The following is a 27,768-nucleotide window of genomic DNA, read 5'->3' on the forward strand; positions in this document are numbered from 1 at the left end:
GAAATTGTAACAATCATAGAGCAGCTGTAATTTTTCTCATTATCTAGCGCTGTCTTCAGTTTTACCTTGTGGTCATCTTGGTAATCATGTACCAATTTGTGCTTTTTGTGGTTTTGTACTACCATGCAAAGCAAGACCAGTCTGCATTATCAATACTAGTTTACAGATTGTTGAGACCGCTTACACATGGCCACCGTGCCAGAGGGTGGAGGTGGAATTTGGATGCAGGCAGTTTAACTCCAGAACATGTGGCTGTATACTTCCTTATTGCATTAGCTTGCATTCGGTGTGGTGAGGACTCAGAGGAACAAATAAAATCCAATTAAGTTTCAAAATGCCTGTTTATTCCACACCTGATAGTCTCCAGTCCTGTCAAATTTGTAATAGAACATAATTTAGACTTATTCCTGTCTCGAATATAAAGAAAAAACAAGAATAAAATGGATACACTTTTTCTTTATGAGAAAGCATCTTATTCTGTTGCCCAGGCTGGACTACAGTGGTGCAATAATGGCTCACTACAACATTCACCTGCTGGGCTCAAGTGATTATCATCCCTCAGACTCCTGAATAGCTGGAATTACTAACATGCACCAGCACCGCAGCTGGCTATCTTTTGTATTTTTAGTAGAAACAGAGTCTCACCATGTTGTCTAAATTGGTCCCAAACTTCTCATGTCAAGTGATCTGCCTGTCTCAGCCTCGCGAAGTGCTGGGATTACGGGTGTGTGCCACTATGCCTGGCCAAAATGCACATTTGAAAAAGGCTGGGAAGGCAGAAAGCAAATGAGGAGCAGAGTCAAAACTTGCGTGGGGGCAGATAAGAGAAGTATGGGTACTCCCATTTACAAATCCATCAGGTCTCATGAGACCATCACAAAAATAGCATGGGAAAGAACTGACCCCATGATTCAATTACCTCCTGGTCGCTTCCAGATTCGAGATGAGATTTCTGTGGGGTCACAGCCAAATCTATCACCCAAAACAGTATAAATTAAGCTTATCCAATTTTGGGAAGGGTAAAAGTCATCAAATGTTTGTCATATAAGCTTATTAAAAAGCCTCCATTTTAATATTTTGTATGTCAAGTCAAACAATGTTAAATGTAATTAAAAATTTTTTTGAGACAAAGTTTACTTTGTCACCCAGGCTGGAGTGCAGTGGTGGTGATCCTGACTCATTGCAACCTCCAGCTCTCAGGTTCAAGTGATTCTCTTGACTCAGCCTCTCGAGTTGCTGAGGTATCACTATGTTGGCCAGGCTGGTCTCAAACTCCTGAAGTCAACTTCTGGAGTCAAGTGGCCCTCCTGCATTGCCTGCTAAAGTGCTGGGATTACAGGCATGAGCCACCACACCAGGCTGAAATGTGCTTAAAACTATATAAAATACAAATAAAAGTATCATCAATATATCTAGCCAGGCATTTTATTCAAAATGTGTTTACTTATGTGTGAATGATGACAGCATATACCTAATTAGTATTTACTTTACATGCTTGAGTAAACTACCAAGCACAGGTTTTGTAAGCAAATGTATTAGTAACTACGGGTACTAACATATGGGAAAAAAAGGAGTGGGGGGCATTCCTGAAAATGCAAGACTTTCCATCACTCATAATTCATAAGCTCCCGAAGAACTTTTTAGGCTCAATATGAAAATGTTGGCAGGGCGCAGTGGTTCACGCCTATAATCCCAGCACTTTGGGGAGGCCGAGGCAGGTGGATCAGGAGGTCAAGAAATAGAGACCATCCTGGTCAACAAGGTGAAACCCAGTCTCTACTAAAAACACAAAAATTAGCTAGGCATGGGGGTGTGCGCCTGTAGTCCCAGCTACTCAGGAGGCTGAGGCAGAACTGCTTGAACCCAGGAGGTGGAGGTTGCGGTGAGCCGAGATCGCACCATTGCACTCCAGCCTGGGTAACAAGAGCGAAACTCCATCTCAAAAAAAAAAAAAAAAAAATTGTAACACTTATGCAGTTCCAATATTTTTACCAAAACGTGCAAAGTGGATTAAGTACCACAAATAAGCCACAGTTGTTACAGAAAGCTGATAAGAAAAAGAAAAAAGTGTTTGAGTGGTTTTACTCCCATTAAGAATTGTATCACTTATGCAGAGTTCCAACGTTTTTACCAAAATGTGCCGAGTAGTTTAAGTACTATAAATTAAGCCATATACTTTTATGTACATTAGGCTAAAAATGTCAGGAAGTTTTGATAATCAGTGAACACAAGTTAAGTCAACTCTTCAAAAATATTAAAAAATAGTCTTCAGCTACATTTCACCTAGATAAATGTTTACAAGTGACACAGAATAAGAATCATAAACCAAAACTGTAAGCTTTTATTTCTTAGATTTAATAATGTACCAACATTCTGGCCTTAATTTTGACTCCAGAGTTTTCACATGAAAGAACTAAAATGACCTTTTTCTTTTCTTTTCTTTTTTTTTTTTTTTTTTTTTGACAGTCTTGCTCCGTCACCAGGCTGGAGTGCAGCGGTGTGATCTCGGCTCACTATAACCTCCACCTCCTGGGTTCAAACAATTCTCCTGCCTCAGCCACCTGAGTAGCTTGGACTACAGGCATGGACCACCATGCCCAGCTAATTTTTGTATTTTAGTAGAGATGGGGTTTCATTATGTTGGCCAGGATGGTCTCAATCTCAAACTCATGGATCAGCCCACCTCAGCCTCCCAAACTGCTGGGATTACAGGTGAGAGCCATCTTGCCTGACCAATGAAGTTTTACTCTCTCGTATACATTTGTATTAGTGAAACCATGTGATTTCATATTCCCTTTATATTTTCATTACTTATGAATTATCGAGAAAAAATATATTCCACAACTCTATTAAAGTTATGTAAGACAGTACCCAGAGAACTCTAACTAGTCCAGCCTTTATTTTCACTTTATAGCTTTAAGAACAAAACTTAAAAAGGGAAAATTATAATATAAAATCTTACTAGTATGTATTTAAAAAAAATCAGTACCCACAATGAAATACACTAACACCACAGTTATGTCAAAATACAATGATCATTACTCTTTCTTATTACGTTAATTGATGTAGCTCTTCCATTCAGATTTTGAGAGGAAGTCCTGCTCTGCCACCCAGGTTGGAGTTCAGTGGCAAGATCTCGGTTCACTGCATCCTCCACCTTCCAGGTTCAAGCAATTCTGCTGCCTTAGCCTCCCGAGTAGCTGGGATACTGGCATGCACAAAGATGACCCACTACTTTTTGTATTTTTAGTAAAGATAGGGTTTCGCCATGTTGATTAGGCTGGTGTTGAACACCTGAACTTAGGGGATCTGCCCACCTTGGCCTTACACAGTGCTAGGATTACAGGTGTGAGCTACCACACTCAGCCTGAAATTATCTTCCCCTAACAGTATTGTTGCCTCCTCCTCTGGCAGTTTAGGGACAATGTGAGAAAAGCTGTTTATACAATGTACTATAAAATCAGTTTTTCATTTATACATTGCAATTTTCTTGTTCATGAAGACAAAGACTGTGGGTTGCAATGAATTACTTTTGAAAACAAAATGGCATAGCAGTATTTCCAGTGTTAAGACAATTGGTTGCCACCTAGGGTTCAATTTCTGCAACGGTTACACATTTTAAATTGCTACTCAAAGTTGCTACAATTTAAAAACTGCACGTTGGAAATGCTTCTTTTTTCCCTTAACAGGAGGCACACATGACAAAAAGAATTTATAAGGCCTCAATGTTAGTATAAAAATACATATGGCTAGATTAATATAAAAATTATGTCCACTTTTTTCTGATTCCAAATGTAGATTTGTCTTATTTAAATTCTGTCAGAAACTTTAGGAGAACATCTGAGTAGCTGAAACATACACAAAGACTGTAGAGTAAATAGATTAACGGGAAGTAGGACTTATTATAACTTACAATGATTACAAAGCAGAAATGTATGCAAAATATCAAATTACTTGAAGTAAAGTTATCACAGTAGCAAAGGCATTTATTTGTTTTTATAGCAAATATGATCTTTTATCTGTAAGTTTACATCAAAACAATAAAGTATTAACATTTAAGATAATTCGGTGTCATCAGCTTTTACAGAAATAAATACTTTAAAACAATGAAGACAGATCAGTTTGCTTTAACAAACTATAAACTAAACGAATTTCTCTTAACTGGTGATAGTCAAAATCCCAACTGGAGAGCAATCCTCAGAAAACTTCAAATGTAAAATCACTCAGTTCAATTTAGATCTGTAATTGAAAAGAACATCAGATCCATATATCTAATTGCAACATTGTAATGCATACAAACACTCCGGGTAGCAATCTGAGAAGTAAACCCTTTTGACCTGGGTATTCTGTATACTAGATTTTTCTCATATCCTTTGTGTTACCAGTAAATCTTTATGGTCTTTCAGAATGTTACTATGTAACATATTATCAAAACATCTTTGAAGTTTTGCATCTCTTTATTTCCTTTGTGGTAGTGATTATACATCTTATATTCTGAGGGTGGACACAGACAAAATAGAATGTAATTCTTTTAAGAATGGGACAAATATTGTCCTAATCAAATTCAGAGTTCATTTAGTCAAAGAAGTAAAACTAAAACACCTATAAATCTTCTACAATGCTCTCTCGAGATAAGCAAAACAAACTCTTATTAATAAACTAAACTTCCTCTCATAGCCATTGTCTTTATATTCCTTTCCTGATTACCCTACTGGGTCTAGTTCCAAAGGAAACACTGGCATCAATCTAAGTACTTTCCTGACCCACTTCCTGAGAAAAGTCTTAACATTCCTAGATCCTAACTCTAATATCTGTGTATGTAGCTTTGTGTTTCTGTATGCAGTCTAGGTAGGTTCTTTTAATTTTCCAGACGCCTTCAAGCCCATTGGCTGTGGAAATGTTCACATTTGCCCTTAATCTACAACACAGTGTTTATGCTTGTGGTTACTGCAACATGAAGTAAATGTCTTTTCTGTTTAATTCCCAAAACACCTCTGACTCAGGGTCCCCAAAAGGAGGTATATAAAGAAATCAGAATATGAAAGGAAAATATCTTGGGCCCCCCAAATTGCTAAGAAAAACTCAAGGTGGAAAGTGCGGCAAACCTGCCTCCCATTCTATTCAAAGTGGTCCTTCAGCTCACTGAGTTAGAAGCATATCTGACCGCCTACTTTACAAAGGCTAACAAAGACACCTTCCCTTTCCTAACTGAACCAATGTGCTTCTCATATATATTGACTGACGTCTCATGTCTCCCTAAGATGTTCAAAACCAAGCGGTGCCTGACCACCTTGGGTGCATGTCATCACAACTTCCTGAGAATGTCATGGGTGCATCCTCAATCCTGGCAAAAATCAAGTTTCTAAATTAACATGACACCTGTCTAAGATTTCCTCATTCACAAGAACAACAGGTTTTTCAGGCTTTTTCATTTTCTCCTTTTGGTTGTACCTTAAAATTTATATTACATGAAGGCAGATTTATGACTCAGAAATATTTCCTGAAGAAAAAAAATTTATAAATTTTAGAGTATTTTATGTTTTACAAAATGTACAAATGCGTATGTACAACAGAATTATGTCCTGTTTATTTTCTTTAATTCAAAGTGTAGGTTATCTAAATAGTTTGGAAATGTGCCAAAATATAAGCTATAATATCAGAAGAAGAGAAGGATGGGTGTGATAGATGAAGAAGAAAAACTGTAAACTGTAGAATCCTGTTGGTGAGTATATGAATGTTTATAGAGGAAGTTTAAAATCCTTCTATTCCTCTGAACAGCTGGAAAACAATGTTAATGAGAAGGATGGGTGTGACAGATGAAGAAGAAAAACTAAACTGTAGAATCCTGTTGGTGAGTATATGAATGTTTACAGAGGAAGTTAAAAATCCTTCTATTCCTCTGAACAGCTGGAAAACAATTTTAATGAATGTTGGGGTCAAACAAAAGCTGTAGAGATCCCTGATGTAAAATAATGGTTCCCAATGGAGTGAGAGCATCAGTATCACTTGTGCCTGTCTTAGACTTTCCAGAGACTTGCCTTAGTAATTTATTTTTGAGACAGAGTCTCAATCTGTTGCCCAGGCTGGCGTGCAGTGGCAAGATCTCTCTGTCTCCCAGGTTCAAGCCATTCTCCTCCCTCAGCTTCCTGAATAGCTGGGATTACAGGTGTGAGCCACTGTACCCAGCTGGCCTTTGTAATTTTGAGAGCTCTAGTATTTGCGCAGTTATGTTAAGGATGACTACTTATTAATGTCCAGTCAATCATAATTTTGGGGTTTCCATATACACATAGTTTTTGAATCATATTTTCATTATAGGGATATTGATCAAAAAAGCCTACACCCAAATGAAGTTAAGCTACACCACCAATTCCATATTTAACACACACACACACACACACACAGTCACTCTCATAAAGGGAAGAAATCAAAGTAAATTTTATTTGAATACAGTTAACTTAAAAAGTAAGATGAGGCATTTACTGCTTTGTGAATTCTACTGCTTTGTTACTAGGAAAAACAATCATTTCCATAAAATAGGTGCAAACCAAATCTGAAGTCTGGCCAATACAAACTGATGTTCAACAACGTAATTCTATTACGTACCATGGCAACAGGCCCAACATTTTAACAAGCCTTTCAAGTATATTCTAAATTTCAGTGCTGCATCCAACTGGTTCAAACAAGATTCCTTTTTTCGTTTGAGACGGCGTTTCGCTTGTTACCCAGGCTGGAGTGCAATGGTGCGATCTCGGCTCACCGCAACCTCCACCTCCTGGATTCAGGCAATTCTCCTGCCTCAGCCTCCCGAGTAGCTGGGATTACAGGGACGCGCCACCATGCCCAGCTAATTTTTTTGTATTTTTAGTAGAGACGGGGTTTCATCATATTGACCGGGATGGTCTTGATCTCTTGACCTCGTGATCCACCCGCCTCGGCCTCCCGAAGTGCTGGGATTACAGGCATGAGCCACCGTGCCCGGCCAAGATTCTTCTAAGAGACTAAGCATTTCTCTTGAGAGGACATGTTCTCAGAACTACGTGTTTAGAAACTCTTACTTTAATTATGATTGCCGACTGCCAAAGCTAAAATTGATTTTTGAAGAAAAGAATATTCCAAAGGATTGTAAAGTTTACAGATAATGCACAGATAAAACACCTATTAGGTTTATCTACTTACATTTTCAATGTCTTCATCATCATCTTCAGCATCAACAAACTGGATTTCATCATCATCTCCAGGACCAAATGTGTCTGTTTCACTGATTTCAGCTAAAGATAAAATAATATACTGATTATATAATCAAGATTTTGCCTGTAATCTCAGCACTCTGGGAGGCTGAGGTGGGGGATAACCTGAGGTCAAGAGTTTTGAGACCTGCCTGGCCAACATGGTGAAATCCCATCTCTACTGAAAAATAAAATAATAATTTCCTGGCTTGGTGGTGCACACCTGCAATACCAGCTACTTGGGAGTCTGAGCCAGGGAATAACTTAAACCTGGGAGGTGAGGTTTGCAGTGAGCTGAGATTGTGCCACTGCACTCCATCCTGGGTGACAGAATGAGACTCTGTTTAAAAAAAAAAAAAAAAAAAAAAAAGAACATATGTGCTGTATTTTTCCTTTCATTTTAAAAAGATAATTATAATGTTCACGTAGCACACATACAAAAGGTATTTTAAATACGGCAAACAGACTCTAATTATACTAACTAAACAGCTAAACATTTCCATGTAGCCTTCAAAAATGATTTGAGCTCAGGTTAACAACTTATCCTCAAAATATATAGTTATCTTGAAATTACAACAGCTACTTCACCAATTATTAAACAGATTTATCAAATCAGTGAAAAATACTTGGTTAAATCGTAATCATGGTTATCATTAAGCAACAAAGGTGAAAAAAGGAGGTGCTAGCTAAATTCCCAATTATTTCAGCAGTTCCTGAAATGCCAATAATTTCATCAGGATGTTCATGTTTATGTAAAAATCTTATTTTCATAAGTTGCAATGTGATAAACAATGAAAACAGCTGCCTAGTAAAATACGTAGGCTTTAAAACAGTGCATATTCTCTTTGATGGTGTTATGAGGGACTTATTTTAATCTTGTCAAGTTTTGTGCAGTAAGCATGCATGATGTCTACCTTTAAGAAAAAGAAAACACAATTGTTTGTTAAAAATAATCCCACAGTTACAACTTTGGTAAGAGAAACTGAATACTTTTTTCTGTAAGATTCAAACATTACTATTATAATTGTTGCCTTTCCTTAAATGAAAACTGCCAATCTTTTAAGAATTGTTTAGAAAAAGTCTATACAAAATATATTCCTTTGAGAGATTATATACAAATCCAGAGCTTATGAATTAAAAAACTCATCATCAAAGGAAATTTCATAATTCAAAATCTCTTTATTAGAGGCTTCTATTTTTAAGTTCACACTGGCTTTATTTGAGATTTCCACTTATTAATATCTTTTCGAAAGTCTTAGAAGTATACTGAAGTATAGGCAAGACTACTTACCACAAATTTTGTACGTATACACTAAAATAGTATGTAAAACAGAATTCTACTAAAATCCCTTCACCTAAATTCCACAAACATTAATATGAAAGAACAAGTAGATATAATAATTTTGATATTACCATGTTCTGGAAGCTCGCCATATGCCTTCAGACTTCTAGCTTCATCTGCATTGTACTTGAAAATTACATCAGCTTTGCTATCCTGAGAAATAAACAAATAATGTTCAAAACTGCTTATACCAAAGTATCACCAGTTGTTTCACAATTTACTTTCAAATTAAAGACATCTAAAGAAAGGCCACATAATGTTTGTTACAAGTGGTCCTGCTTTTCTTTGCCTACCCGAATACCTTCTAGAAAAAATTGTTGAGTCTGAATAATTAGGAAGTGGTTTGTATTCATTGGTAAACAATAATTAATAGATTTGGAAAGATACATACAGATTTCATTTTAATAAAGCATAAGTGGCAAGCCCGGTCTTTTATATACTATTACCTTTTAATTAGAAGTCTCTTTGAAAAAACATGGAAGATGAATTTTAAAAAATTGCATTGTAAAACTCTTAGGTCAAAGATTACAATTTAAAACTTAAATGCATTAAGGAATAATGTTAAAAAAGTAATATAGTTTTCTATGAATCAGTAGTTCTTAGTATCAGAATTATCTATGGAACTTGAAAAACAGACAGCTAGAGTTTAAGAATAGATACCTACTTCCTTAAGACTGAAAGTAGACCTGCCCAGGATGTGGTACATAAATGTACATTTTTAAAAGCTCTTCTGGGTGGGTGTTTCTAATGCAACCATTGAAAAACACTCTCCTAAGATGTGAAAACACTTCCCCATTTAAAATTATTTTATCCAACTTGGGAGGAGAGGAATTCTGATTGCTTACAATTTGCAATCTAGATCTAAAAACTAAAGTGATCTGTCACAATGGCAGTAAAACCAAAACTTTTCAAACCATCATGTGCAAACAAGATTTTGTTAAACTGGTGACTCAAATAATATAATGGACATAAAAATAACATTTTAAAAGCACAGTACAATTTATATATATGTGTATACACACACACAAAAACATAGTCAATGTGCAATCAAATATATATTTAATATATATACATACACGCACAGACACACACACACACACACACACATCAATGTGTAATTAAGTCTATCAAAATAAATGCCTCCTTGCAGCAATTGTACAAATGGCAGCACAAGGATTTACTAAAATTTGTTTCTTCATGAAAGAAATTAGAATACTGACAAAATTGGTCAAAGTCCATAAATCAGTAATCTGAAAATTAACCAAATGAAGCAATAAACACTAAGGAGTGTTTATTCAAGAAAAACAGGTGAATCTCACTAAGAAAAAGTGGCTTTTTAAGTTTCCCCATTCCCATTTCTCATCTCAGTTTCATAAACACCAACAGCCTCTCAGCTACTGAAAAACACAGAACAAGTCTGAAGTTTCTTGTTAACTCTATTCTATAGGTAGTAGACTGCCAGTTCCTGGAAACTCCCATTTTAAGAGCTTTTCTTTCACTTAACTGATTCAGAACTTACTCACTTTGAATGCTTACCTCCCAAGGCTTTTGTAGAAAAAATAATCTGGCAGTAAAACCAAAACTTTTCAAACCATCATGTGCAAACAAGATTTTGTTAAACTGGTGACTCAAATAATATAATGGACATAAAAATAACATTTTAAAAAGCACAGTACAATTTATATATATATGTATATATTTTTAACATGTTTTAAGTGGCAATAACAGTCTGGATAAAAAAGAAAACTAACCAAAAACTTAGAAGAAAAAGCTATGTAAGAGATATGCATAGGAAATGTGTAAAGTCCAAAATACTTCTGCAAATCTAAAAGGCCAAATACAGGTTCACGACAATGCACATGATAAAGACACAGATATGAAAGACCTAATCTTACCCCTGACTGAAGTTAACATCCTGCACAGCATGAGATCAAGAATAAGGAAGAGGTGTCAGTTGACTGACACTGGTTGAATGTTGAAAGTATTACTCCACATGTTCAAGATTTCTCTTTGAATGCTCAATCCCTTAGTGGTTTTAATGAAATCTAAATTCAACATGAACTGCCTGTTAAACCAACCAACCATTCAATGGCCGAAGAATTAGTTCTGAAAAGTCACCAAACAAGCAGTAGTAACAAGAGCCCTGAGAAGTAGGAATCTGAGTTCCAGAACAGCTATGTGGTAGTTAAAATGTTCAGCTTTTGGGAGGAACTCAAGATGGCGCTGTGACAACAACCCAGGATTTCAGCTCTCTGTTAATCCGCGGAGAGGTGAGTCAAAGCTGCATTTTCAGACTGACCTTTGTTGCCCACAGAACGGGGAAATTCCCAAATATAAAGGAGACGCGGGAACCCAGGCAGAGGCTCTGCCTGGAAAAGCCGGCAGCCAGGGAAGTGGCAGCCGGCCGGCCCTACCCAGCGATCCCCACAGGGCACACTTGTCCGTGTGCCCTGTTGAAATGGCAACCTGAGACTTGAGAGGGCTGAACTTGAGACTGAAAGTGACTTGGGCAGTGGGCCAGCCCAGGGGATCGCAGGGACACAGCGTATGGGATAGCGCAGTGAGAAAGAAAAAATGGCGATTCCCACCATGGAGACCGTCCCTGAGGCGCTCCCTGGGGGAGGGGCATCCACCATTACCGAGGCAACCCGCCCAGACTGAGACACACGCCCACTGCTGATGCAGCCTGCAGTTGCCCAGGCAACCCGCCCCTACTGAGATACACGCCCACTGTTGATGCAGCCGGCCGTTGCCGAGGCAACCCACTACAACAGAGAGACTCCGCTGCAGGGCGTAGCCCATGGTGGAGAATGCAGCAGAACAGCAAGAGCCTGCAGCAACAGGGCAAGCCTCAGAACAGCAGGGCGGAGCCTCGGCAGTCAACTAGTGATTAGACTGCCTCCTAGCTGGGCAGGACACCTCAACAGATATCCAAAAACAAAGCCCCAACGCCCCAAGACAGAGCATTTGAGAAAAAAAGGGTTTTTTTTTTAAATGAGCTCTGTTGCAGCAGAATCAAACATAGCAGCCTAACAGCCCTGAATGAACAACAGAGCTCACAGCTCAGCAATTGAGCTCCTATAGAGTACAGACTGTCTCCTCAAGCAGCTCTCTGACCCCTCTATATACAAAAGACTGACATTTGGCAGGCATCAACTGGGACGAATATAGCAGAAAAAGAAACTGGTAGCATCCCACACTGTTCCGCAGCTGCTATAGGTGTACTCCAGACAAGCAGGGCCTGGAGTGGACCTCAGCAGTCGTACAGCGAAGGGACTAGACTGGTAGAAGGAAAACCAAGTAACAGAAATACTTCATCACCAACAATCTGGGTGTCCACTAAGAGACCCAATCGAAAAGTCAGCAGCTACGCAGATGACAAGTGGATAAATCCACAAAGATGGGAAGAAACCAGCGCAAAAAGGAGGAAAAAACCCAAAACCAGAACACCTCACCTCCTAGAAAGAAACAAAATTCCTCACCAGCAAGGGAACAAAGCTGGACGGAGAATGACTGTGGTGAAATGACGGAATTAGACTTCAGAACATGCATAATGAGAAACTTCCATGAGCTAAAAGAACATGTTCTAAATCAATGCAAAGAAACTAAGAACCTTGAAAAAAGATTTGAGGAAATGATGACAAGAATGGATAACTTAGAGAGGAATAGGAATGAACTAAAGGAGCTGAAAAACACAATACGAGAACTTCACGAAGCATGCACAAGTTTCAATAGCCGAATTGACCAAGCAGAAGAAAGAATATCTGAAGTCGAAGATCAACTCAATGAAATAAAACGAGAAACCAAGATCAGAGAAAAAAGCGCAAAATGGAATGAACAAAGTCTCCAAGAAACTATGTGAAAAGGGACTATGTGAAAAGACCTAACCTACGTTTGATAGGTGTACCAGAAGGGTACGGAGAATGAATCCAAACTGGAAAATACTCTTCAGGATATCATCCAGGAAAATTTACCCTACCTAGCAAGACAGGTGAACATTCAAATGCAGGAAATACAGAGAACACAACAACGATATTCCACAAGAAGAGCAACCCCAAGGCACAGAATCGTCAGATTCAACAAGGTTGAAAGGAAGGAGAAAATACTAAGGGCAGCCAGAGAGAAAGGTCAGGTCACCCACAAAGGGAAGCTCATCAGACTCACAGCAGATCTCTCGGCAATAACACTACAAGCCAGAAGAGAGTGGGGGCCAATATTCAACATTCTTAAAGAAAACAACTTTCAACCTAGAGTTTCATATCCAGCACAACTGAGCTTCAGAAGTGAAGGAAAAATAAAATCCTTTGTGAACAAGCAAGTACTCAGAGATTTTGTCACCACCAGGCCTGCTTTACAAGAGCTCCTGAAAGAGGCACTACACATACAAAGGAACAACCAGTACCAGCCATACCAAAAATCACACTAAATGCTAAAGAGCATCAACATAATGAAGAATCTACATCAACTAACGGGAAAAACAGCCACTTAGAATCAAAATGGCAGTATCAAATTCACACATAACAATATTAACCCTAAATGTAAATGGACTAAATGCACCAATCAAAAGACACAGACTGGCAAATTAGATAAAAATCCAAAACCCATCAGTGTGCTGTATTCAGGAAACCCATCTCACATGCAAGGATACACAAAAACTCAAAATAAAAAGATGGAGGAAGATGGACCAAGCAAATGGAGAGCAAAAAAAAAAGCAAAAGTTGCAATTCTCATCTCTGATAAAATAGACTTTAAAGCGACAAAGATCAAAAGAGACAAAGAAGGCCATTACACAATGGCAAAAGGATCGATACAACAAGAGCTAACGATCCTAAACATATATGGACTCAATACAGGAGCACCCAGATACATAAGGCAAGTTCTTAATGACTTACAAAGAGACTTAGATTCCCACACAATAATAGTGGGAGACATTAGCACTCCACTGTCAATATTAGACAGATCAACAAGACAGAAAATCAACAAGATATCCAGGGCTTGAACTCAGACCTGGAGCAAGCAAACCTGATAGACATTTACAGAACTCTCCACACCAAATCCACAGAATATACATTTTTCTGAGCACCACATAACACCTACTCTAAAATTGACCACAGAATTGGAAGTAAAGCACTGCTCAGCAAATGCAAAACAACCCAAATCATAACAAACAGCCTCTCAGACCATAGTGCAATCAAGTTAGAACTCAGAATTCAGAAACCAATCCAGAACCGCACAGCTTCATGGAAACTGAACAACTGGCTCTTGAATGTTGACTGAGTAAACAATGAAATGAAGGCAGAAATAAAGAAGTTCTTCGAAACCAATGACAACGAAGACACAAAATGCCAGAATCTCTGGGACACATTTAAAGCAGTCTCTAGAGGAAAGTATATAGCAATAAGTGCCCATATGAGGAGAATGGAGAGATCCAAAATGGACACCCTATCGTCAAAATTGAAAGAGCTAGAGGAGCAAGATCAAAAGAACTCTAAACCCAGCAGAAGACAAGAAATAACTAAGATCAGAGCTGAACTGAAGGAGATTGAGACACGAAAAACCCTTCAAAAAATCAATAAATCCAAGAGCTGGTTTTTTGAAAAGATCATCAAAATAGACATACCACTAGGCAGATTGATTACAGCTAAAAGAGAGAACAACCAAACAGATGCATTAAAAAATGATAAACGGGAAATCACGACAGACTCCACAGAAATTCAAACCATCATCAGAGAACATTACAAACAACTCTATGCACATAAACTAGTAAACCTGGAAGAAATAAATAAATTCCTGGACTCCTGTGTCCTCCCAAGCCTAAATAAGGAGGAAGCTGAAACTATGAATAGACCAATAACATGGTCAGAAGTCGAGGCAGCAATTAAGAGCCTACGACTCAAAAAAAGCCCAGGTCCAGACAAGTTCAAAGCCGAATTCTACCAGACACACAAAGAGGAGCTCGAACCATTCCTTCTAAAACTATTCCAAATAATCCAAAAAAAGGGAATCCTTCCCAAATCATTTTATGAGACCAACATCATCCTGATACCAAAACCCGGCAGAAACCCAACAAGAAAAGAAAACTTCAGGCCAATATCCATGATGGACATAGAGGCAAAAATCTTCAATAAAATATTGGCAAGCCGATTGCAACAGCAAATCAAAAAACTTATTCATCACAATCAAGTAGGAATCATCCCAGGGATGCAAGGCTGGTTCAACATACGCAAGTCTATAAACGTAATTCACCACATAAAAAGAACCAAAAACAAAATCCACATGATTATCTCAATTGATGCAGAGAAGGCATTTGACAAAACACAACAGCCCTTTATGCTAAAAACCCTCAATAAACTCGGTATCGATGGAACGTATCTCAAAGTAATAAAAGCTATTTATGACAAACCAACAGACAATATCATACTGAATGGGCAAAAACTGGAAGCATTCCCTTTGAAATCTGGCACTAGACAAGGATGCCCTCTCTCACCACTCCTATTCAATATAGTACTGGAAGTTCTAGCCAGAGCAATCAGGCAAGAAAAAGAAATAAAGGGTATTCAAATAGAAAAGGTGGAAGCCAAATTGTCTCTATTTGCAGACGGCATGATAGTATACCTAGAAGACCCCATCGCCTCAGCCCAAAAACTCCTGAAACTGATAAGCAACTTCAGCAAAGTCTCAGGATATACAATCAATGTGTAAAAATCACAAGCATACGTCTACCCCAATAACAAACTTAAAGAAAGCCAAATCAAGAACGAACTGCCATTCACAATTGCTACAAAAAGAATAAAATACCTTGGAATACAACTCACAAGGAACATAAGAGACCTCTTCAAGGAGAACTACAAGCCACTGCTCAACGAAATCAGAGAGGACACAAACAGATGGAGAAACAGTCCATGTTCATGGTTAGGAAGAATTAATATCGTGAAAATGGCTATACTGCCCAAAGTAATTTACAGAATCAACGCTATCCCCATCAAGCTACCATTGACTTTCTTCACAGAGCTGGAAAAAACCACCATGAACTTCATATGGAACCAGAAGAGAGGCCGCATAGCCAAGTCAATTCTAAGCAAAAAGAACACAGCGGGGGGAATCACACTACCGGATTTCAAACTATACTACAAGGCTACAGTAATCAAAACAGCATGGTAACGGTACCAACACAAAGATATAGACATATGGAACAACACAGAGGCACCGGAGAAAACACAACATATCTACAACTAGACAATCTTTGATAAACCTGACAAAAACAAGGAATGAGGAAAGGATTCCCTGTTTAACAAATGGTGTTGGGAAAACTGGCTAGCCATGTGCAGAAAGCAGAAACTGGACCCCTTCCTGACACCTTACACTAAAATTAACTCCAGATGGATTAAAGACTTAAACACACGACCTGGCACCATAAAAACCCTAGAAGGAAATCTAGGCAAAACTATCCAGGACATAGGAGTAGGCAAGGACTTCATGAACAAAACACCAAAAGCATTGGCAACAAAAGCCAAAATAGAAAAATGGGACCTAATCAAACTCCACAGCTTCTGCATGGCAAAAGAAACAGTCACTAGAGTGGATCGGCAACCAACAGAATGGGAACAAATTTTTGCAGTCTACCCATCTGACAAAGGGCTGATATCCTTTTGAATTTACAAAGAACTCAAACAGATTTACAAGAAAAAAACAAACAAGCCCATTCAAAAGTGGGCAAAGGATATGAACAGACACTTTATGAAAGAAGACATATATGCGGCCAACAATCATATGAAAAAATGCTCATCGTCACTGGTCATCAGAGAGATGCAAATCAAAACCACATTGAGATACCATCTCATGCCAGTTAGAATGGCAATCATTAAAAAATCTGGAGACAGCAGATGCTGGAGAGGATGTGGAGAAAAAGGAACACTTTTACACTGTTGGTGGGAGTGTAAATTAGTCTAACCATTGTGGAAGACAGTGTGGCGATTCCTCAAGGCCTTAGAAATAGAAATTCCATTTGACCCAGCAATCCCATTACTGGGTATATACCCAAAGGACTATAAATCATTCTACTATAAGGACACATGCACACGAATGTGTATTGCTGCACTGTTTACAACAGCAAAGACCTGGAATCAACCCAAATGCCCATCGATGATAGACTGGATTGGGAAAATGTGGCACATATACACCATGGAATATTATGCAGCAATCAGAAATGATGAGTTCGTGTCGTTTGCAGGGACATGGATGAATCTGGAGAACATCATTCTCAGCAAACTGACACAAGAACAGAAAATGAAACACCGCATATTCTCACTCATAGGCAGGTGATGAAAAATGAAAACACATGGACACAGAGAGGGGAGTACTAAACACTGGGGTCTATTGCGGGGAAAAGGGGAGGGCCAGTGGGAGGGGGAGTTGGGGAGGGATAGCCTGGGGAGAAACGCCAAATGTGGGTGAAGGGGTGAAAGCAAACAGAACACACTGCCATGTGTGTACCTATGCAACTGTATTGCATGCTCTGCACATGTACCCCAAAACCTAAAATGCAATAAAAAAAGAAAAAAATAAGAAAAAAAAATAATAAAATAAAATAAGATGTTCAGTTTTTAAGAAATAAATTAAGATACCTAAAAAGGTGGACAGAAGACTTTAACACTAGCAAGCAACTAGACTTAACAGATGACTACACGAAACTCCAACCAGTAGCAAGAGAATAAGAATCCAGACATAGCAGTAATTTTAATGTGGTTAAGCAATGGTAATAAGTTCCATGGGCAGTAATCAAATGGATTTTATAGACCTATGACATGTAAATAGTTTCAAGGTTAGAGATAAATGGCTACTCCTGTCTTTGTTCTATACTGCTCCTCTTAAAATTAAAGCAAATACAACAGTCTGTACTGTAACTACTTGTGTGCATGCGTAACTTTATACTACAAAACCAAAAAACTCTTAGAGGAGAACTGACTTATTCAACAGCATCATCTCGACTTGCGGTTTCCCAACTAAGTTTCAAAATATTAAAATAATATTAAGAACATGAGTCTCCAAAATTATTAAATTTTGCTTTGACATATCAGGATACTAATAAAAAATTACTACCTATATACTATCATTCTCATTTTTAAAAATATTAAAAACATATTTAAAAACAAAAAATTGTGTTCCATGAAAAACAACTACATATCTTCTAATATGACTTCAAAGCACTGAAATTCAGCCTACTCCAATACTATTTCATGTCTGAAATGCCTAGCTGAATGCCTCAAACACCACTAGCGTTTAAAAGGATGACGACAGAATGGTCTACTTGTCCGAACCTGCAAGAAAATATTTACTACACACGGTATTAATAATAAAATCAAAGAATTAAAACAAATTATATCTTTCCACAAAATACATGTACCATTAACTATCTGTGCAAATTATTCTGAATTTGAAAAATTTTACAGTCTTAAACACAACTGGCCCTAAATAATGATGCTGGCAGAACCCTGAGAAAGTATACGGGGCTGGAACAAGTTAAAGATGCTAGTTGGTATCTTCTAAACATCAACGACTACTTTTAAAGACACAACACATACTTAGATGTTATTTTTACCTGATAGTCTCGTAGACCAACCAATATAATGTCTGAAGTATTTATCCAAACCTGTAAGAAATTTATGCAGATTATTTTAAAAATAAAAGCAAATAAGAAGGAGAATGTTTAGTGAATCTTCCCATAAAACGGATACGCTATTCACCTAATGTGAAAAAAAATAAAATTAAGACTTTGATGCCAGGCCAGGTGTCTCATGCCTATAATCCCAGCACTTTGGGACGCTAAGGCAGGAGGATCACCTGAGCACAGGAGTTTGACACCAAAACTAGAAAACATAGAGATGCCTAGACTGTACAAAGAGTCAAAAAATTTCAAAAAGTTGGGTGTAGTAGCACATGCCTGCAGTTACTTTAGAAGGCTGATATGGGAGAACTACTTGAGGTGGAGGCTGCAGTTGAGTGATGACTATGCCACTGTACTCCAGCCTAGAGCACAGAGATCCTGTCTCATAAAATTGGGAAAAAAAACCTGTAACATATATACATAGTATAGTGGTATGTAGCACATAGTTAAGGTCTGGCATGGAAAAAATTACAGTACCAATTGAGTTTGTTAAAATTTTCTTTCTTAGAATGTTAAAAATCATAACAATTTTATTCCAATTACTCAAGAATTTAGAATTCCAGATAATCCTTTGTGGTAGAAATTCAGACATGCAATTGTATCTAAACAAAATGTTTCTAACAAACATTTGTATCTAAACAACAAACAAGATGTATCTAAACAAAATGATTCTAAAGCACCCAATCTACATAAATATAGCCTCTGCTATTGCCTTAACGTTTGTATTCCTCAAGATTTATGTCGAAATTTGAATCCCATGGTACTAGGAGGTTGGGCCTTTGGGAGGTGATTATGTAATGAGGGCTGATCCCTGATGAATGGGATTTTTGCCCTTATAAAAGAGGCCCAAGGGAGCTCATTCATCTCTTCTAAAATATGTGGAGAATGCAGAAGGCACCACATATGAATGAGAAAATGGGTCATCACCAATATTAAATGGATTTCTCTTTCTCCAGAGCTATGAGAAATAAAATTTCTGTTGTTTATAATCTACCCAGTCAAAGGTACTTTGTGATGGTAGCCCAAACGGACTAAGAGAACCCATAAAAGTGCCACTAATTTGGAAATGAAAGCATGTGAACACACCAAATAGATTCTATTTTCTTCTTTTTGAGATAGAAACTCTCACTCTGTCACCCAAACTGAAGTGCATTAGCAGAATTCTTAGCTCATGGCAACCTTGCGCTCCGGGGTTCAAGCAATCATCCTGCCTTAAGCCTCCTGAGGAGATGGAACTATAGGTATATGCTGGCTAATACTTGTAGAGAGCTCAGCCAAAATAAAGTTTTTATTATTTTAATTATAAAATTTAAGTACCACAGACTTTTAATCAATTTGATTTATAAAACTACCTGATATGGTATTGTAACAAATCTGCTGTCTACCATTTCATATTCCAATTTTCCTCATACCACCTACAACTATTTCAACCAAGACAAAACCTAATGAAGGAATATGCAGCAATTAGTCTCTTTTAATGTAAATTCCCACATTTTTTATTGTTTCAAAGTATTAACATTTGAGTCAAGACGATTTGTATTATATATTAAAACATGTGATTTAGTCAATACTAACATCAGAGTAAACACTTCTGGCAGGAATACAACAGAAGTCAAACAAAGGAATTATTCTTTAAAAGTAAATCTAAAAGTTATCAAAGACCTTTTCTGTTTATTCTTATTGTCATGAGTCACGTTTGTATAAATTATTTTGAGAACTCAAATTGCTTAGACCATGTATTTAAAGCAGAGACTTTTTTAAATTGAAGTAAAAGAAATCTACACACCTACCTTTTTTCTCAATTTTCCTCGGATATGGCATAACCTCTTTACACCATCAAAACACAATGCTTCCAATCGTCCATTCCCCAGCATTTTAATTACCTGAGCATACTCTGAGAAGAGGAGAGTAAAACAAGGGTGAGATCCTATTCAGCGTTTGTTAAAATGTAATGAGTGAAATTTAGCTGTTTGGTTGGGCATGGTGGCTCACACTCGTAAACCCAGCAATTTGGGCGGCAGCCAAGGCTGGTGAATCTCCTGAGGTCAGGAGTTCAAGACTAGTTTAGCTAACATGGGGAAACCCCATCTCTACTAAACACACAAAAATCAGTTGGCTGTGGTAGTTGGTGCCTGTAATCCCAGGTACTCAGGAGGCTCACGTAGGAGAATGGCTTGAACACAGGAGGCAGAGGTTTCAGTGGGGCTGAGATTATGCCACTGTATGCCAGCCTGGGTGACAACAGCAAAACACCACCTCAAAACAAAACTAAAACAAAAAACAGAAGAAAATTATCTGTTAATAAAAGCTCCACTAACTGCTAAATCAGATCAAACTACAAAGAAAAACAGAATAAAACAAACAGCAAAAAGTTTAAGAAATTCATTCAGACAGTCCTATTTCAAAATGTCACATATTATGGTAGGGAAACCGGAGTCCCAGCTATGCATATTTACTTTAACACCTTTATTTTTAGAATAAATAAAAGCCTAAGTCAAGTAACTTGTTTAGTGTTACAAACGCCATTTCCATGACAAGCTATATCCGTTAGTAGAGGCATTTTAACTACCTACCCATTCTGAATATGTCAACAGTTGTTTTTCACGATTGTACACTTTAGTTTGGAACATCGAAGTGGCTCATTTCATAATATACACTATAACCCTTCATCAGTCTCCCCACATGAGCCCTAACTCAATCTTCACCATCCTTAATCTCAGAAATGACTGAGACAAATTATAGCCTAACTATTAAAAATTCCCATTTACTTTAGACTATCTCAGTGATTATTCTTAAGTTCTTGAATCTTGAAAAATGGGAGTGACATTCCTAAGTAAAATGTAACACGTTTATGGGAAATACTTTCAAAAGTGCCCTGATTCCACTGCTACTAGAAAGTACTCTTATAAGAATATGAGCATTAGCCAGTACAGCCATTCTCTTCTAAGAGGCAGGAAAGAGAAAAAAACAAACAAAGGAAATAGAGGGAAACAGACAATTCCAAAATTTTCACACTAATAAGGTTTCTTCTTAGAACTATCCAAGAGAAGACCAGGCGTGGTGGCTCACGCCTGTAATCCCAGCACTTTGGGAGACCGAGGTGGGTAGATGATGAGGTCAAGAGATCGAGACCATCCTGGACAACATGGTGAAACCCCGTCTCTACTCTAAAAATACAAAAAATTAGCTGGGCATGGTGGTGCATGCCTGTAATCCCAGCTACTCAGAAGGCCGAGGCAGGAGAATTGCCTGAACCAGGTGGCAGAGGTTGTGGTGAGCCGAGATCACACCATTGCACTCCAGCCAGGGTAAGGAGCAGAACTTCGTCTCAAAAAAAAAAAAAAAAAAAAGAACTATCCAAGAGAATGTCGACTAACACATAATTACATTTAAGAGATAAATTTATAAAGCTACATTGAGAGGTTGTTATATATGTGGCAACTGAGTTCATTTTACAGAAGTCGGTGAGCCCAGCTTATCATTAAGCACTTCTGCAACATGGATAAAAATAACAATAAAATAAGAACAAATGGAAATTAAAAACCTGGTCCTGAAAGTACAGTCAATATCTATTAGAAATGAAAGATGATAGCTAAATAGGTGTCTTTTGCCAGAAAATAAGTTTCATATAATTAAAACATGTTAACTTTTTAGTGGCTTCTATCTAGAATATAAAAGACTAACAAAAATTCAACATAGAAACATACATAGTTTTTGTCATAAATATTAAATAATGTATTTATGCTGAAAATAATTAAACGTGGAGAAATTTGAATATAGATTATCTAAGAGATTAGGACTCTTCACAAAATGTCCTGTTAGGGAACTATTAAACTGTAAGCTAATCTAAACAGTCATATGTAGTTAGTGGTACCTATTTGAAACAGCATAGTATAAAAGTTAAAAACAATATAACATTAAAGTTAAATTTGTTGCAATAATTCTACTGTAGTTAGAGAAAGAAATGTGCTTCATCTTAGAAGATATACATTGAAGTATTTAGGTCTGAGGCCTGTAAATTCATGTTACTAGTTATCTGTATAGAAAATCAAAATGGTCAGAAAAATGTGTAAACATGCAGAAATGCAAAGATAGAAATAAACGATGTAAAGGTTAAAAACTAGTAAATTCAGGTGAGGAATATTTACAATTTTGTTGTGTACTAATATTTCAAATTTTTCCTATGTTCATTATTTTAAAAAGAAAAAATGAAGACAAAATCAAATGCACCAATGAATTTATTTTGTTCTTTTGTATCTCCTTTTATCAATCCAGTGGGGTTAGTCAATTATTAAAACTGTATTACAGGCTGGGCATGGTGGCTCACACTGTAATCCCAGCACTTTGGGAGGCAAAGACGGGTAGATCACGAGGTCAAGAGATCAAGACCAACCTAGCCAACACAGTGAAACCCCAACTCTACTAAAATACAAAAATTGGCTGGGTGTGGTGGCTCACGCCTGCAGTGCCAACTACTGAGAGGCAGAGGCAGGAGAACTGCTTGAACCCAGAAGGTGGAGGTTGCAGGGGGACAAGATTCTGCCACTGCACTCCAGCCTGGCACCTGGTGAGAAAACAAGACCATTAAAAAAAAAAAATATATATATATATATATATATATATATATAGTATTACATTTTATGATTAAGTACTAGTGGCAGTGAAGCACTTGGGGTTCAAAAAGGTTTTATGATTTTTATCCTAAAAAATACCCATGGTCTACTAATAGTGTATGACATTACGCATTAACAACATATGAAATATTTAATCATCACAGTCTATGCTTAATTTGCTCTAAACTTTTTTTTTGTTTCGAGCAGGGTCTTGGTCTGTCACCCAGGCTGAATACGGTCATGCCCTCACAGCTCCCTGCACCCTTAACCTCCTGGGTTTAAGCCCTCCTCTCCCCTAATCCCGCGGAGTACCTCGGACTCCTGTCGTGTACTACTATGCCTCATTATTATTATTACTATTTTTGTAGAGACAGGGTTCTGCCCTATTGCTCCCAGCTTTAAGCAAGTGAAACACTTCACTTCCCAAAAGGCTGGGATTACAGCAATCAGTTAGATTGTATTCCTCCACGCTAAACAATGAAACTGTGTTTGCAAAAATGCTCTCAATGAATCCTCTATCCAGACTTAATATAGCCTAGAAATTATTATTTAATAAACAAATTCTAGATAAATGTGGATGATGAGAAATGACAACAGGAAAAATGGAAACATAGGACAACTGCTTAGCATAATGACTAAGACTCCTTTAAGAAAAAGACAGAAAATTATACTCATGGCAACAATGAAACATGTTAATAAAAGAAGCCTAACTTAAAGTCTTACCTTGTCCATCCTCTTTAAACACCAACTCTCTTTTTTCAGATTCCTTCTCATTCTTACCCCTGCGCCTGGTTTTACCTCCTTTACCTAATTAATTTAAAAAGAAGATAAAAAATTCACTGTAAAAATCTACATATTATATACATTAAACTATAATACAAAAGAAGACTTTTGAAGTTTGCTTTTGAAACCACTTGCAGGAAAATTGAAAATGTGTCATTTAAACAGATTTATTATCTGTTTAAATGTATTTACATTACAACATTAACATTACAGAATTAACAGGACTTGTCAGAGTTCTCTTTAAGTCTTTTACCAGGTACATATCAATACTATCCTCTTGGACATTTGTTTGGATACTTCTGAGATAAATGTACATCTTATGTAAAACTGTATGAAAGAAACATTTTATTACTCAAAGAACTATTGTGAAGATGTTGTTCATGCTTTCCAAATAAAAACAGGACTCTATTCATTTTCTTCTATAGCATCTTTTAACTCTACTCAATAATTAGTCCTGAGTATCTTTCCATTACAATAGCTGCAGACCTGGGCCAACATTTTAACTGTTAAAGTATATTAATGCTGTATCTTGATTTCTTCAATGTTTCACTATTATGACACAATGCTGCATTGAAGGTTGTCTGCAAACAACCTTCATAAGGTAAATGAACACAAGGAGAATTTCTGAGTTAAAAGTTTACAAATTCACTTCCTTACTCTTTAGATCAACTATTTCAACTGCCATCACATTTCTTTCCATTTTTATATTTTCGCTTATTGCTAGACACATAAGCGAAAGGATTTTCTATTGAATCACCAAGGAATTGGGGTAATTTTCCGTAACATTTTGTCCCCATTACCGAATGTTAATGAAAATAGCAGTGGTTTCCAAAAGGAGGGTTAAAGACCGCAAATCAAGTAATATTAAAGGATCGATGGAAGAATCTGAATAAAAAAGATAACACTGCAAATAAAATAAAATTTACATACTTGACCACTGTAAACTCAGACATCTAATTCTTGAATGCATCCAATACCTCAGGGGCAGTTACAGTACTGTGTGCCACTATAAATCAAAGTGACTCGTCTACATTTTGATCCATTCTTAGCACACACCAAAACTAAATTTCTAAAAGAAAAACACGTTCTATATTTTGAGTCATTAATCTTGCCTGAACTTAGCGGTGTCAGGACAAGGATCATACCTGCTTTGCTTACTGAGTTTTACAAAAGTTTGGCAGCTTTTCAAATGACTAAATAATGCTTAGTTCAAGTTCTAAAAGAATGGCAACTTTTAAATTGCATATCGCAATCTCAAAGGTGGAGGCACCTTGGTCTATCTCTTCAGGAGTAGGCCAAAGGCTGCCCGTTTCCCGATGTGAGGATTGGTTTCTAAGACTTCGGAAGAAAACCAGCTGAATGAGTGCAAAGAAAAAGTCACACTACATATGGCCCATGCTCATTTACATGTTTACTTGGATAAACCTCATCACAATATTAACAGGCATCTGGATTTTCAGATAAAAAAGAACAACAACAAGAAAACCAAATTAGCAACTTTTATTTCTACATTAGTAAGTCTAATAAAATACGGGTCTTCCGCAGTATCCTTCAACGAATAAGCCCAGCAGATAACATCGATTTTACATAATAACAAAAACATTCCATTTAGGATGGGGATTATCTCAAGAAGAAAAAATGGGGAGTGGTGGCAGAGGACTTTATGAATCTGTGCTGTAATTCTTAGACATATCTTTCTTTTAAGTGCCTCACATATGATTTAAAAAAAAAAACTGTTCTCAGTCTACCATAATTAACCAAACCCTTATGATTCTCCTTTTATTGTAATGTCGTGCAATAGAATTCACTATCTTTTAAGAGAATGAGACTAGGCATGCACATACCACAATTAAAGTCGTTTAATATTCTTTTTTAATCTTCCTTTCTAAGAACAAAAAATCCACACCTCCTACTTAAACAATTTAGATGTGTTTTGGAGATACTCTTTCTAATGAGAATATTCTTAGGCATCATTCAGTGTAAAAGTTCTACCCTACAAGAACAAAGCAAGCCTTACTATTTAAGGAATGGTGTCAGGTACAGGTACAGTAACATCAACAAAGATTTATTGGACACTTTGCAAGGGATACTGTGATCTTTAGTTGATAGCTTATTTAAGAGAACTGTGAATCTCATCAACAGAAATAAAGGTGGAAACAAGATAACTACTGAAGTTGTTCAGTGCTATCTGAAAAATAAGTTCACTTACAACTTAAAAAGTGGGAGGCCTAACCTCTCCTTAGGCCTCCCACTTTATAATTGTAAGTAAACTTACATTCAAGTCTAAGCTTGGTGTGAAAATTTAGCCGCAGAATGAAGGTAACCTTTATGTCTTTATTCCCACAATATTTATTTGATAAGGAAGTTGAAAACTTGCCTAAATATGTAACACATCTTCTGCAAAAGAATGATCAACTTTTTTAAAGAGCTGGGGCAGAGTAAAACGCCAGAAATGAACCTAAACATGTTTCAAGGTTTCCTCACCGTTTAACACAAAAAAGGGAATATCCTTAACAACACTTTTAACTGTCCGGATAGTCTTCAAAATGAATAACTGCTTCAGGAAAGTAGCAGGGAAGTTGGTAGGAACCTATACTTGAAGGCCAGGCCTTCCGGATAAGGTCCCTCAATCGTCTCTTCCTATACACGGTAAGTCTGGTATGAATCAGTCTCAAAAGCCCACGATCCTCCGAAGGCCTCATAAACATGGCGGCTGTCCCACCCCAATGTGACCAAACTGAGTGTTCCCAGCGTCTTTCCCTAACACATAAGAAGGGGCGCGGCGCCCAATACCCGCGGGAAGAACCGTCACTGCGACCTGGAACAGACGTCGAGATTAATGGCAGAGCAGGCAGAGGTACAGTCCCAGAGGCCTGCAGGATTACCTTTATTCTTGGGCATGCTGGTGTTAAGGGCCTCGTGTGACCTCTTCCGACTCCTTTCTGGCGGTTACTACTCCACAGCAGCCTGAACTAAGATGTCGCAGACGGGCGCGTCGAAGAGACTGGCTACTGAGCTCTGTAACACACTTCAGACGGGCACTTTATGACGCCAGCAAAAGGCGACGAAACTAATTACGATACTTCCCCCGCCCCCAACCGCTTCTCTATGTCGGAGGCGTGGCCAAATGACTGACGTAGTAGATCAAGTCAATAAGAAAGAGTTTGGTCCACGAAAAAACTCGGGGCGGGGCGGGACTAGACTCAGCATGGAGAAGGCGGAGTCAGGAACGGAAGGAGCGGGGTGGTGGGGTCTACCGCTTTGTAAAAAAAACCGTCTTCGGGCTGGCTGCGGTGGCTGACGCCTGTAATCCCAGCACTTTGGGAGGCCTAGACGGGTGGATCACGAGGTCAAGAGATCAAGACCATGGTGAAACTCCGTCTCTACTAAAAAATACAAAATTATCTTGGTGTGGTGGCGCGCGCCTGTAGTCCCAGCTACTCGGGAGGCTGAGGCAGGAGAATTGCTTGAACCTGGGAGGCAGAGGTTGCAGTGAGCCGAGATCGCGCCACTGCACTCCAGCCTGGCGAAACAGCAAAACGCTGTCTCAAAAATAAATAAATAAATAATAAAAAAAAACAACCATCTTTCCGGGTCTGGAGCTGTGGCTCACTGCCATAATCCCAGCACTTTGGGAGGCCGAGGCTAGCGGATCACGAGGTCAGGAGATGGAGATCATCGTAGCCAACGTAGTGAAACCCGGTCTCTACTAAATTAAAAAAAAAAAAAATTACCTGGGCGTGATGGCACATGCCTGTATTCCCAGCTACTCAGGAGGCTGAGGCAGGAGAATAGCTTGAACCCAGGAGGCGGAGTTTGCCGTAAACCGAGATCGCCCCTCTGCCCTACATTATGCGTGACAGTGAAAGACTCCGTGTCCGTGTCAAACAAACAAACAACAGTCTTCCAGTTTCACAACTTACTGTGGCATTTACCTATAACCTCCTAAAACAAGTCCTTGCTCTTATACAATGAGATTGGAGGACTGGTGAAGGACAAGGACCCCTATGTTCCGAATGATTATTACTTTTCTCCATCTTTTTTTTTTTTTTTTTTTTTTTTTTTCTTGAGACAGTTTTGCTCTGTTTGCCCAGGCTGGAGTGCAGTGGCCAGATCTCGGTTCGCTGGAAGATCCTT

At 37.9% G+C, this 27,768-nt stretch overlaps 1 protein-coding gene across 1 annotated transcript; it reads right to left on the bottom strand.

Moving 5' to 3' along the window:
- Nucleotides 1-2,312: 2,312 nt before the first annotated feature.
- On the bottom strand, nt 2,313-26,681 carry LOC118150914 (eukaryotic translation initiation factor 1A, Y-chromosomal-like). The gene is made up of 7 exons (XM_054251673.2): nt 26,517-26,681; nt 23,572-23,655; nt 20,026-20,129; nt 18,170-18,220; nt 8,643-8,724; nt 7,180-7,271; nt 2,313-4,239 (listed from the first exon to the last, which is right to left on the bottom strand). The coding sequence occupies exons 1-7, from the start codon at nt 26,530-26,532 to the stop codon at nt 4,234-4,236; spliced, it is 435 nt and encodes a 144-aa protein (XP_054107648.1). The 5' UTR covers nt 26,533-26,681; the 3' UTR covers nt 2,313-4,233.
- Between the last annotated feature and the right edge of the window lie 1,087 nt (nt 26,682-27,768).

Source organism: Callithrix jacchus, chromosome Y (genome assembly GCF_049354715.1).
Source record: "Callithrix jacchus isolate 240 chromosome Y, calJac240_pri, whole genome shotgun sequence".
Taxonomy (NCBI): Eukaryota; Metazoa; Chordata; class Mammalia; order Primates; family Cebidae; genus Callithrix; species Callithrix jacchus.